Genomic DNA, 14372 nt, shown 5'->3' on the forward strand with positions numbered 1-14372 from the left:
TGTCACGATAAATTTTTTAACTTTCACAAAAACTTATTCCGCAAAATAAAATAATATTGACTGATTGTTTTTGCTATGATGGGGTACCGACTGTTGTTTGTAAACTGTGTTTTTATTTCAGCTATCGTTGCGGGGAATATTTTTTTTTGAAAAATATGTTACAGTTGCAAGACTATAATGATGTATGCGCTTCACTTAATTTACGACATACTGTATACCTGTACTAAAGCGCTCCACCTGATCGTGTGGCACAGTTTACGGCTCTTATTAGGCGCTCCACAGAGTGTTCAACGTCAGGTCACACTTTGTCTTTGGCTTACCACGGCGTTTCGACACCGGGGTAAGCCAGTGGTATAAAGAGTATGGGCGGGGACGTGGATTATTCCACGGGCCATCGACTAGTAATATTAATAACGCAGTAGATGATAAATTATAAACATTCATTGCTTTCTTCTGGCGGAGTGATAAGACGTTGTGGATTTACTATAATTTCATTTTTGAGTCTGTATGTTACTATATATGTTGCCATTCTCTGGCGAAGTTGTTTGTTTAGACTTTTAGCAACCATTTTGGTTTTCCGTATAAACCGTTCAAAATAGCCATCAGTTAATAAAATATAATAATAACCGATTATCCCGTACCGTGCCAAAAATATCGTCCGACGTCTGAGTACCGACCGAGCTTTCGAGGTCGATGCAATGACGGAGAGGAGTCGGTTTTTTCTTGTATCAGAGTTGCAGTAATTTAACTATTTGAGGTAAAACATCAAACGTCAAATTCCTCATTGCAATTAAATGCAATTTTTATTTTTGCGATAAAACGATAACATTCACGTGTCTCCGATTAAAGTAATCATGAATTGATACGATATATAGCTACATATTTTTGCACCGCGGTCGCAGTTTCAGCAAATCGGAATTTAGACAATTCCGATTTTAGTTATAACACAAAAAATATGTACAGTGTTGTTTTGGCATGCCTAGCCCATCAGAATCTTTAATTATCTCATATGTTATTTAGACTTGTTATCAATAGTATAAGAAATTTCATTTTTTCTACTCTGCTAAATTTTCAAATGTGAACAGCCCATGTTAGCTTTACTGCTAATAACTAAAATTAAAGCAAATAATGGTCACACTTTATCAGGTAAAAAATAATCACAGAAAAGGATACATTAAAAGAAATTAAATTAGGACTTGCGGGGTGTGTTAACCCTATTTGTGCTTGGATGGGGGGAAGGGGGCTGTTTCAACTCTTACTCTTAAACTTCTTTTAATAACTTCTTATGTGTTTATAGTTACACCTTCCCAATTTGTGACATTTCCTAACTTTTATTTAGCTTTATTTTCCAAAATTGTTTTTTTGGAATTATGCCGAAATGTTGCCATATGTTGTGTAAAATTCTTAAAACTTTTTACTCAAAACAGTGACTTTTTATTTTATATTGTTATAATATTTTGTGTTTCTATTATTATTGTTACTAAATTCATCGAAATTATGTACCAATTATTGATTTCATTGTTCTTATTGTGTCATTGTTCTTATTGTATTGTCATAACGGCATCACCAGAAATGCTAACGTCATCAATTTTTTTTTACCAAATTTCTTATTAATACCTGGACAACACTTGTGGTGATTTTCAAGCCCAACGGACAACAAATGTAGAAATTACACAAGGGGGGGTTGAGGAGCCCATAAAAGGCCCAGCAGAAATAGGGTTAAGATATGAATCCCGTAATTTGGCATCCTGTTATTACGGGCTGTGGGTGACTGTCTGGTAAACTATATTTAACAGGATAATACTTTCAGGGTTCCCACTCTCTTTTAAAACAAAATTTGAGAAGATTTGAGCACTTTTGATGATATTTTTGTGATTTCTGAGGAGCTTTTGTTAACAAAATTAAGCAGATTTAAGGAGAAAAACTTAAACTTGTAAAAATGAAGGAAAACACATGGGGTCAGCCTATCTCTTCTTTCATAACTCGTATATACATTCTTTGAAATAAAGCTGTTCGTTTGTTAACCTTCTCACCTCCTTGGGTCTCTGCAGCACCCATTCATCACAACCTAGCCTTGCTTAGAATCCCTGACATAATAGAAATTCTTAATATCACTTTATCAAAAAAACATTTTCTCAAATGACATTCCTCAACCTCTTGCTGAAACTTTTGATGTCAATGATACCGTTATAAAAACAAGAAACAAATCTACCCGTATGCTAGATTGCAACACTACATCCTATAGTCTCAACTTGATCAAGTATTAAACAGTTTCATAATGGAATAATCTTCAAAAGACAACTAATCTATCTAGTTCGCTTTCTGTCCCATCTAAAATCTAAACTAACTTCATTTTTTTCTTTCCAGTTATGACCCTCCTTGTATTTTGTAATGTAATTCTTGATATGTAATTCATTAATTTTATGCATAATCCCTCTGTGATATTTCTTGTCCTATATTTGTAGTGTTATGATGTGACGTGATGTTTTTGTCTCTCATTGCTTTTTTTTTTAATTTTTTGCAGCATAAAAAACTTTGGCGGTACCATAAAACTTTTTACTTGATTCACTCCCGTATTTTTTCTGTTTATTTAATAATTTAAAGACACCATTATCTACTTGTCAAAGACAATACAGTTCCCTCCCTCTCTTCCTCCCCTCTTCCTCTGTCCCTCAATTCCTCCCTTTTTTTACCTTTGGGTGACCTCTACATTCTTATTAGCTTCTGCTACAGTATTGGTCTCCTGCCATGATAATCATAGTATGTAATTATCAAAACCTACCACTTGTAATTTTACATATTTTTTTACTGCCAAATAAATTGAATTGACACAGACTGGCATCTCGTTATTTTCTTACAAAACTTTGCTTCAAATGCAAACACAACAAAAAAAAGCAATGATTTGTGGTCATTCAAAATCAATAATATAAAAACTAGCGTAGAGCTATAGGAAATAACCAAATGGCAATGTTGAGGAGATTTAAGAAGAAAACAAAAATTTCAATAAAAACTTAGGACATTTGAGGAGAATTAATGAGACCTTTCGAATTTGAGGAGATTCAAGGAGTTTTGAGGAGGCGTGGGACTAATTAAGATAGTACATTTTAAGCACGGTGCTGGAACATTTGTGTGTACAGATTTGTGACATTAACATTTGTGCGTACTACCATTTATAATTTTTTTTTTTTTTGCTATGCCCTATTATCCTTTGCTAGTAATGAATATATTTTAGCTATATATGTATGTATAAAGCCTCAAAAATTATTAAGATTTTGAGAATTAGGAATTAGAGCAAGACAAATCTTTTACAAATGCAAATAACATCGTCACTGCAGAAACAAAAAATATGCAATGCTTAATTGCTTTTCACGTGTGCAAGTTATCTAATACGTTTAAATATTGATTGCTATGATTTAGTCTAGCAGGATGGACTTTTGTACTACTTACAAATACAGTTTCTTGTGACGACAAGCTTTGCGCTATGAAAAGTAAATTTGGGGACAAAACATTGCTTTTATGAAGAATCAGGTAGTATAACCCATATTGTGTTTTTCTATGATCTTTTATGGATCGTCTTTGTAGTATTCCAGTCTTGCATTAGCAACAAGAATCAAAATATTTGATCCAGCAAGTTATTTTGCTTTGTTGGATAACAATGGAAATTCTTAAAAGTTTAAAAAATGATGTATACGTGGACACTCGTTTCGGTAATTCAAAAAACGTCATAAGAAGGCTGTCAGTCTAAAGAACACTGTTAGATATTTCAATTTTCTCACAAACAAGCATGCATCGCTGCATAAGTTTGTGCAATTATAATTCATATAATTCTACTCAGAATGATTTTGTATTAGTTTCAAATTTAAGGCCATTCGGTCCGGGGTTTTCATAAACTCTTCGTAGATTGATTATATTCTCGTGCGCAGGTCCAATTTGAAATACACAAAAAACGTAAATAGTATCCCAGCAGAGTGGGTCACACAACATCGCCTTGTTCTGTGTGATTTTAAATTTTGTGAAAGTTCTGAAAAGCCTCGTAGAGTTGCTCCAAAAATTAATGTTTGAAAGCTGAAGGAGGAGCCTGTAAGAAACAGGCTATGTGAAAATTTTATCCAGTCGATTGAAGCAAAGGAGATTAAAGAAGACATCGAAAACACATAGAATGACCTGAAAGAGACATTGTTGGGTTCTTGTGCTTTTGCTTGTGCAAAAACAAATGGGCTTCCCCGCAGCGAAGGGATACTTGATGGTGGGATGACACTGTTAAAATTGCAATATGGAAAGCATGGAAGGTGGCTCAAAATAAGAATACTTAAGGGCAAAGAAGAGTGCAAAAGCTGCTGTGTATTTTGATCTTCACAGGAATACAAATTCGGTGAACTTAGGGGAACGGACCAGATAAATTTAGTCTTTAAACATGCTCGGAAAATGAAGTTTGACAACAGTGACAACGAAAAACAAAATGTCGCTCTCCGTAAAAACATTCTACGCGACGTTGCAATATCCTTTTCTCGACAAAAGGAAAAATTTAGTTTTCTTTTTGTTCTAGATATCCGTTTTCGTCATACGCAGAATTTTGTGACCTTCAGTTTTTGAAATCCGCTGTTTGCTTAAGACAACTGCTTATTGTGACAACATTGGATAACTTTATTACAAAAGACTCCACACGCAACTTTAAGTGACACTTTTGATAATCTTAAATGCATTATGATTTTAACCTTTCCTATTGCGCAGTTCGTCTTTTATATAAAAAAAAAGTTTTGCGTGTAGGGTAGCATATCTTCACCCGCGTTGCGCAAATTTGAATAATTTTTTTTAAAAGAGTCCAGTATATCTCAAATAATTTTCGGATCGTCCTGAAACTTTTCAAAAAGTATTTTCTTTATTTCGTGGCTGGTCACAACGAGTTGTCGTTGATCGGTGCGATTAAAGGGACTGTGATTATTCTACATGTTAGAAACTAGAACCAAAAAAGAATTATCAATGGTAGAAATTGGTAAAAAACGCCTTTTTTGTCAAGCGTATTCAAACAGGAAAACGGCCATTATGCATCTTTTGGAAAAAATCATATGGTACAATAATATTGAACCTTAGGTATTTTTTTCGGGATCTTTAAACCGCGTCAGCCTGTGTAAGTTTTTTGTACAACGCGATTTTCAGCAGCTAGCACGAGGCAAATAGGGTAACAAAACTTGAATAGCAGAGTAAACGTTTCCTTAAATAAACTTACCTTTGAATGGACCTCTTCACTCCTTTTAATCGTTAAAAAAGGGGTGAATGGTGTGCCAAATATATTACATAGCATAATGCACTTTCATTCTCACTTGCTCACGTGTGCTCATTCCCTGTATAACATTGTTTTTACATCTGTTTTGAATACACAAACATAGAGCATACATCTTCACTGGGGAAGTACTTACGCTTAAAATTTTGAAATGGGCGGATTTATTCGTTGACTATTTTTGTATTGAGTGTGGGAGATTCAGTGAAACTTGACGAAATGTTACAGGTCACAAGATTCTAAGTAAAATGTGTTAAGTGGGAGGTATGGCAAATTTTGCACGTAAAAAAGCAATTCTGACCACAGATTCCTCCCTCTACTGAAAAAAAACAAGTTCAAAAGTAGTAAAGCTCTCAAACTACTTTTCAACTTTGCTTAGACTCTTCTTCTTGAATAAAAGACAAGTAAAAATCTAAAAAATTTGGCTCTGATTTTCAAAAGGTACTTTGTAAATTGCAAAGGTATGCAGCAACAATTACCTCGTTGAATTGTTTACAATTTGTTGCATTATGGGAATACCACAAACACACAATGCCTCCAATGTTAACTAGCTCTTTAGTTATCGAAGAAACTTGAGAAAGTTGTAAGTAAACAAAATTCTCACATAATGGTACTTGTTGAGAGTGCGGATTGCGTTCTCATGTTTTTCTTGCAAATTGCGTATTTATAAGAGCAACAGTGTAAAAAAGTGACAGTGTTAAAACTACAGAGATGGATGTCACAGGATTGTTTCTGATGCTGCTTAGCGTACACATAGCTACAGGTAAGTCATAATTATCACTAGCGAGCTATGAGTGAGGAGCTAGCCCAGTAATTATACTTTACTGGTAATGTTTTGATGGAACGAAAAATTAGCAATGGTAGACTTTTTATTTAAACTATTTCCCAAATACTCCTTTTTTACACAAGAAAATTTATTTTGACCTAATTTTCATCAAATAAGCAAGATTATAACAGCGGTTAGGATATTTTTTTTGAAAATATATGTGGAAATATCAATCGTTATCTTTTAAATGGTGACCCAATTTTGACTCGTTGACTGACTTTTGTTATCAAAGATTTATTTTTGCCTACCTAACTTTTCCGCTGATATTTGCTTTAAGAAGCCAAATATCACAAAAATACCAAAATACGAGCGTTGCATATTCTCAGTTAACACTTCTCTATGTAACTGTCATAAAAAGATAAATTTATTTTGTTACTTGCATGATGATTGTGTTTATCCATTTCCATTTCAAGCAATGCTTGCGTTGAAAGAGATGTGCTCCATTATTTATTTTAAATTATACGCTGTATAAGTGATGTAGATTAAATTAATTAGTAAAAAACTGAATTTGGTAATGACTAATACCGATCTTTTTCAACATTTTTTCCTACCAATGATGTACATTTGTTTTTATAACAATGCTTAAGAATTGTGCAAAAATACTATTTCCGATTGTTAAAAATTCAGGACCAACAAGGTGACTAAAAAAAGAAAACAAAAAACATATGATGTGACTTCTTTTGTTGATGTAAACAAACTTAAACTTGTTTATCAAATCTAACACAATGTGACTACCAACCGCTATCTTCACTTTAGCAAATATTTTTGATATGATAACACATATTTTTGTAATGATATATCAATATTCGAAAGAACAATTAACTAAATGCACATGTAACATTATTTTTTTCAAAATACTATTGCTTTGGGACGTAAAAGGGAGCGAAAGTTAATGGTCAAAAGGAGCTAAAGTTAACGGTTACTTAACTACCTGAAGAAGTAGTAAGGGAACTTAGATGTAAAAATATAAAAGAAAAAAACGAAAGACTGGTACTAGTAATTACCTGTTGTAATCAAAAATTGCTTTAATAAAATTCTGCCACTTTACTTGATAAAAAAAGCAAACGGCAACTACTTTCATTGAAACATAACTGCACTCGGTATAATGTAATAACAATAAGCAAGTATAATGCTTCTTTTAAACGCGATCTCAAATAAGCTTAATGTCAATGTTGTAATAAACTTCTTTCTTTTAAGCGACCCTTCTCTATTTTATACCGCTATGTAGGAACAAGATCTGTCAAACTTTATCAAGTCCATTTTATTTAAGCCCATTTTATTATTAGGTCATTGAAAATTCTGCTATCCGAGCACCATTTATTAAGCTAAATGGTTCTGCCAAGTTTTGTCATAATACGATGCCCAATTTATTTCTTTTATGGAAGGCTTTTTTACACTTGCACCTGTCTAGAAACTCTCAAAGAGTTGAATTGGTTTAAAACATCTAGGACTCAGGAATTACCTCGGAAATTAACGTCATCCTGAGATAAATATTTTCTTAAATACCCGCCCTGATAAATAGTTTAATAATAATAACCAAAATACACTAGAAACTTAAACAAAATTATCCAACTTTTGTTAGTAAATAAAGTCATACTTGAGCCCATCAAAACACATGCAACTTCATCTCATTTGGTAATTAATAAGAATTACTAAAGAAACGATTTTTTTCATTCAAACTGCACTATACTTGCGTGTAATTTTTTTTATTTTACTTTAACTTATTTTGAAATAAGCTCTTTATTTGTTTGTTTGTAATTTCTAAATAAATAATAAAAAAAAGAGTGATCATTAGTTATGTGAATTATATTACTGACTTTGAACTTATTTTAAAATATTTTTAATATTTGTTTTGACTAAAATTATAACATCTATCACGCAACCATCTTATGTTTTATCTCTTATATATCGTCGAGTTACGCTGAAGTACTCCACTCTTTTTATTTTCTTCTTAAAACTTAACCAAGCTTACATTAATTATTAAAAACCTATTTGATGTCAAAATCCTTCATAAAATCGTTCAAACTTTGGCACAACGTTAAAGTAGGTTTAAAAAGTATATTTTAATGGCTCAGTTCCAAGTTTCAAGTTTCATTATCAACAATTTCTTAAGCCACGGAGAAACAAGGCCATATTTTCCTGCGATAGTAACAAATCAATTTTGTTACAATCGCCTCGAAAATTTATTGTATCGTCACACACCTGTGTAACAGGTAAAGAATTCGGGACAATTACTGCATTTTGATAGGCTGAATACAAAAATGTTGACTTAGGGTTGTTAATAAAATTGAATACACGAAGATTTTTTTATTCACAATGCTTTTTGTTACTCGCAACATTTTTTTTTGTTACCGATTTGGTTTTGTATATCTCGTTATTGGCAACAAAATTAATGTTAGGAGCAATCAAAAAATGATGTGAGCAACAACAAGCTACTCTGGCAAAACAAGTAAATATTTTCAGGCGAAAGTTATTATCGTAAATTTATTACTATCGTTTGAAATAGATACCTTGTGTCCCCGTGGCATTAAGACCGCTTTATATCACATCAATATATTACCAGCGTTGTACTGAAGATAACTGATGCATATTGCCAAATAATGCGAGAATATACTGGTCTTAGTGTTTGGCTCCGAAAACGTAGAAGATATTGGCTTTCTTCTGTAGGTACGTTTCGGCTGTTTTGTTGAGATCAGCACAAAATATTTCGTTAACTGGACAATGGCAAGAAGTTTGGCGGCATCCACTAAAATTCTAAAACATATTGCAAAATATCACTGACTAATCGTTGGCCCGTGAAAAAACCACCGGTTCGCCTTTTCTATTATACCGCATTGCGTGCCTGTCGTTACTTGCGGTACCATTTTTGCGTGAGAGACAGACAGACGTATACAGACAGACAGACAACCGTATACGGGTGTTTTAATATATTAACCGCAGAAAAATCCACGAGGTCGCCCTTCCTTCATATACCGCATTTCGTGTTTCTGTAACAAAATGGCAAATAAACGCACGAACAAACAGACGAAGGCTGTTATTATAGAGATACTTTAATATTATTGTAAAATCAAACGGCCTTGGAGAGAATGTCTTGGTGTTTGAGGAGACTGAATTATTTTGTCTTTAACTACACGTCTGCAAAATGTTCAATTGTTCTTTAGATGCTCTTTGTAAACAATACATTTGTAAAGAACTTTTTGAACTTATGACGTCAACACATCAAAACACATATGAGCGTCGTACATACTTGAGAATCTAGTAAGAGACACTTTAACATTTCGTGCAGCCCCACACTACCAAGTACTCAAAGATTGTAATTAAATATTTCAATATCCTCTTTCTTAGTATTTTCATTCTCCTTAGCGCAAATAATTATTTTTATCAAAATGAAGAAAAAGCGAGCTAGAGAAATTTTCTGAGATGGTTTAGGCAAATGTTAACTCAACTCGAATTCTGTTCTGATCAGTTGTGATGCGACACTTTTACGCGCGACCAATCACAATTCAGCAATTTTGCTGAATTTTTTTTGCTGAATGATTAAAAGTCAAAAACAAAAGTAGCGGAAAAAAGACAAGACATTAGTACTGAGAATCAACAGAATCGAACCAATGTGCGTCTTTCTGACGTTGGATACATTCACGCATTAACGTGTGTTCTTTTTTAAAATGGGGTCGCTCAGCTTTATCAATTCTTATGTAATCTCGAAAATCTTTGAAATCTTCCCGCATTATTTCCTGGAAAATTTTATGGTATGCTCCACTTCTTCGTTGCATCCAAGGTCTCCCATTTATGTTTATTTTCCCGCTTTTTTTTCCTTTTTGTAAATTCCACATGGTCATCTTCAAGAAGAAGTGAAATAGCTGTCAATAATATTTGTCTTTCCATTTTTAAGTGTTCAGAAATAGTTTTGTAATTCCCCCTTGCAAACTGTTGCCGAGGCAATAAACAATGTTTTCGTTTTGTTTTAATGGAAATGTTGCATTTTCACAAATGTGGCGACACAATAAAATTTTAGGGCGATAGTAACAAAATTAAATTTGTTGCCATCGCCTGAAAAAATTGTCTCGTGTCTCCATGGCTTTAATTTTTTTTTGTTAATTTGATTTTTTGCGTCACGTTAAGTATGAATTGAGAGTCTATTGAAAGCGCATTTTTGTAAACAAATATAAAATATAAAGGATTGAGGAATAAAAAAAAACAAAGAAATCTATTTTACGCAAATTACTTGTGGTTGACTTCAAAGTAGCAACAAGTCGCACTCGAGCACTTTTAATGTGTTCAGTAATCGGTTGCAGAACATTGATTTTGTGCCAAAAATGTGACATTTTAATTTGTCAAAGGCCGTGTAATATCATATACGCTGTAAAGGTAGCAGGCTTTTCAATTGTTCAATGAATAAGATCACTTCTTTCTATAAATCCTTTTGGTATGCTAGCCTTCCAGGACAGTGTTTTATAGTATCAAATACTTTTTTACGCTTTTACAATATAATTTTAGTCAGAAAATTGTTTTTAATATGCGCAGCTAATCTTAAGGAATAAAAGATATAACTTAAGACAATGGCACATTATTTAATATTGACTTTTACCGCTATATATTTACTCTTTGCTTGCTTAACATTAAACTCCTATTATTTACGAGGCGCCAATATGTTCATTAAAAAGTAATGCCAACCATTATATTACAACACTTCTAAACTTATTTTTTATAGCAAGATGGATTAGAATGAACCTCACCGAAAACTCAAAAACAGGTAAAGTTGATACTAACTAAATTTTATGAACATGCCAACATGTTTGGTGGAAAAAGTAAAATTCCTGTTTAAAGAGAAATTGACTTATATTGAAGGATAGATCTTAAAAAAGACTTAATTTTTAAGAAAAATAGTTGTTTTGTAATCCTCAACAGTATACCAGGAAAAACAACGAAATAGGTAAAATATTAGGACAACTTTTAATAACTTGTTTTGTTTTTAGATATCAAATCGACAACAAGACCTTTGCCACCAACCATTTTTCCCAGTAAGTATTGGCAAAGCTCTATAATAATGAATACAAAAGATTTAACGACATAGGTGGATAAAAAATAAAGGCCAAAATGAAAACTATTGATGTCATCAACCACACAATTTGTTAAATGTTCTTGAATCTTCTCCAACTACTTCTTTCATTAGCGATCTATCCCTGATTGTAGCTAAGCTTTTTAATTTCGTTTCAGGAACGTGTGGTAAATCGACCATCCAATTAAGTCGTGTTGTAGGTGGTCAAAATGCTAAGCCTGGTGCCTGGCCATGGAATGCCATGATCAGGTTTCATGGAATGTTTATATGTGGTGGTGTTTTAATATCTCCTAACTGGATCGTTACTGCTGGACATTGTACAGATGGTTATGGAATGGACGGATTCCAAATAGTGCTAGGTATGCCCAACATTTTGACAATGTACGGTAACGAAACTAGGACGGCACATGCTGTAGAAGTAAACTCGAACCCATTTCTGCATTTAATGCGATAGTACTGTCCAGACATCCCTTCAACATATTCTATGTTATAGGAGACCACAACCGCGTAACATACGATAATAGTGAACAAACATTTAAAGTGACGAAGATGATTCGCCATCGTAGATATGACCAGCCAACTATCTTCAACAACGACATCGCTATAATGAAGTTGGACAAACCAGCAATGTTTACTCCGAATGTTCAACCGGTATGCTTGCCTCGTCAGAACGAAGTTGTTGGTGTTGGAAAGCTGTGCTACATTGCAGGTAAGAGGAAGATACGGATATTTGCTACAAACATTACCAGTCGTATATGGGCTAACATTAAATCGAAGGCATGGACTAAATTTAAAAATCAAAGTGTAAGAGTGTTTATATTATGTGTAATATCGTTTACAGAAACATACTTTGTGAAATTACGAGACTCTAGCTTACTTCCCTTTACATAAATATGGCAGTGAAGAAGACAAAACACACGATACTCCATCACTTATGCTAGCAGAGTTTATATAATATATTTTTCTTTCTCTTTAGGTTGGGGAAGAACTTTGCGTGCTGCTCAAACTTCACACATATTGCAACAAGCTCCCTTGCAAATCATCAGTTTCTCTGATTGCTGGAGAAAAAATATGAAAATTGCACCAATCACAGATGAAATGATATGCGCAGCAAATATAAAGCCATCGCTTACAATCCATTCCGGTTGCCATGGTGATTCAGGCGGTCCACTAGTGTGTAGATACACGGACGGTGCGTGGGAGTTACAAGGGATCGTAAGTTGGGGTTCTGCATCATGTAACACAACCGATGCCTACACGGTATTTGCACGCGTTTCTAAGTTCCGTTATTGGATCGATAATATTATTAGCCGAGATCGAGTAAAGAAAGTCATTATTTAAGAACTGCTATAATAGCGCGATAGTATGAAGGATTATCTAAATATGTTATTTTTGTAATAAATTGAAACAGTAGAGATTGTAATTATAAATTCCGATACAATAAAAAATATTTTGTCTATCTGTACCTAGAAATACTTCTCGATGTCAATAGTATAGACCGAGTTTGCGAGGACGATATTTTTCGGAAGAGATAGATAAAACAGTTCATATTGTATTTATTAACTGATGGCTATTTTGTTTAGGTTTGTAGAAACCAGAATAATTTTCTAGAGATTTAGGTGTGACAAGGTTGTGAAAACCAGGTTTTATTAAAAAAAGAAAAAGTTCGATTTGAATTTCATTGATGCAAAACAAAGCATTCGATTGACAGAATTTTTTTAAACGTTTTTTTAAACAAAATCTTTTCTTCGGCAGAAGAAGAGTCTATCTTTCAAATTTAACACCATTATTCTTGTTGCTCATTGTGCTGATGAATGTTTTTCTGTTGTAGTAATTCGAAATATTGGATTTATTGTAACATGATTTTTGAGTACAGATATATGTGGCTAATGATATGATATGTGGCTAGCTATCAATGTCAAACGGGAATAAACTTGGGCCCGATTTGAAAAATTTACTATCAATCTCGAAATTTAAAACAAGTCTTCTTAATTTTATTTGGCCAAAAATGCGCCCTGTGTATAAAATCCACGATCCACGTGGACTAACACTATTAACCCGATTGCGCGTAAACTTTAGTCACCTTAGAGAGCATAAACTCAGACATAATTTTTGCGATACCCTAATCACTATCTCTTGCGCTGGTCTTTTTACACGCATATAAGAAAAACATTCATTGACAATAATAAAAATACCATAGGTCCAATATTGGACCTCACGGATGATAAACTAGTCAATTTACTTCTCTATGGCAATGATATTTATAATACAGAACAAAATTGTTTTATACTAAAAACCACTGTTGTTTTTCTAAAGTCATCTAAAAGATTTAATGTTCCATTATTATGAATAACCCCCCTCAACCTCGTCACCAGTATTTTCTTTTCATTTTCTCACAGTTTCATTGTCTAATTTATGTGCAGTACCTCACAGATAGGTTTTTCTATCGCGGGGTATGAAGAGTTTTGTATTCGTCTTCCTTTAGTTTTGTAATTTTGTGTTTGAGTACATGTATATAAAAAAACAAAATAAAAAAACAAAACAAAAAAAAACGATAATGTCAAACGATAACGATTCTCCGGTATTGTTATTTTTCTTTACAAAAATAGGTAACATTTTTTAGCTATAAGGTTAAAAGTTATACCGTGCAGTATAAAACCCGTTGAGAAGGCTTTTTAGCCAATCAGCGCTGCAGATTCCTGACAGCTTTTTTCAACTGTAAACCAGTTGAAAAGCTATCAATCAAATGTCAAATATGAAGTGTATCGTAAGGATTGATGGAGAAGTTACCTTATATTAAATTGAGACTTTGATTCTACTAGTCTTAGAAACTGTTGCTGGTTATTACAAGAAACTGTAGATTTCTTTTCACAGCTATGAATAAAATTGACCTGAAATTTATTTACATTGTCAACAGTTTGAGTTCATACCTAAAGTACATTTTGTCAATTTTTCAGCAGTACTCGAGACACAGTTATATAATTGTAATTTCCTGTCTATTAAGATTTACATTACTCTCTCTCAAAGGATCAGAGGAAGTAGAAAATATATTTCTTCGTATCATCGACTTTGTAGTATGAGGCGTAATGAGTAAGTAGAACGTAGCTATTGGTAGCTATATCTCTCTTATATGCTACTCTTTTCTCGATTGATTAATCTTTACAGGGTCGGGTCCAGGATTTTTTTTAAGTATAGACGCGAATAATTTT

General features: G+C 33.2%; 1 protein-coding gene across 2 annotated transcripts; it reads left to right on the forward strand.

Annotated features, from left to right (window-relative positions):
• The first annotated feature begins 5827 nt into the window (after window positions 1-5827).
• LOC130641978 (chymotrypsin B-like) lies at window positions 5828-12628 on the forward strand. 2 transcript variants are annotated; one of them, XM_057449032.1, is made up of 6 exons: window positions 5828-6041; window positions 10816-10857; window positions 11081-11125; window positions 11322-11522; window positions 11657-11872; window positions 12140-12628. In XM_057449032.1, exons 1-6 carry the CDS (start codon window positions 5990-5992, stop codon window positions 12502-12504), a joined length of 921 nt encoding a protein of 306 aa, XP_057305015.1. In that variant the 5' UTR covers window positions 5828-5989; the 3' UTR covers window positions 12505-12628. The 2 variants fall into 2 exon arrangements, with proteins under 2 accessions (XP_057305015.1, XP_057305016.1); XM_057449033.1 differs by lacking the exon at window positions 5828-6041 and adding an exon at window positions 10389-10472.
• The last annotated feature ends 1744 nt before the right edge of the window (window positions 12629-14372 follow it).

Source organism: Hydractinia symbiolongicarpus, chromosome 4, assembly GCF_029227915.1.
Source record: "Hydractinia symbiolongicarpus strain clone_291-10 chromosome 4, HSymV2.1, whole genome shotgun sequence".
Lineage (NCBI taxonomy): Eukaryota > Metazoa > Cnidaria > Hydrozoa > Anthoathecata > Hydractiniidae > Hydractinia > Hydractinia symbiolongicarpus.

Excerpts from the sequence above, each read along its gene's own strand:
- LOC130641978 (XM_057449032.1), top strand. The coding sequence starts at position 5,990 with ATGGATGTCACAGGATTGTTTCTGATGCTGCTTAGCGTACACATAGCT. Across the intron at positions 11,523-11,656 it reads CGGATTCCAAATAGTGCTAG|GAGACCACAACCGCGTAACA; the intron begins GTATGCCCAACA and ends TCTATGTTATAG. Across the intron at positions 11,873-12,139 it reads AAAGCTGTGCTACATTGCAG|GTTGGGGAAGAACTTTGCGT; the intron begins GTAAGAGGAAGA and ends CTTTCTCTTTAG.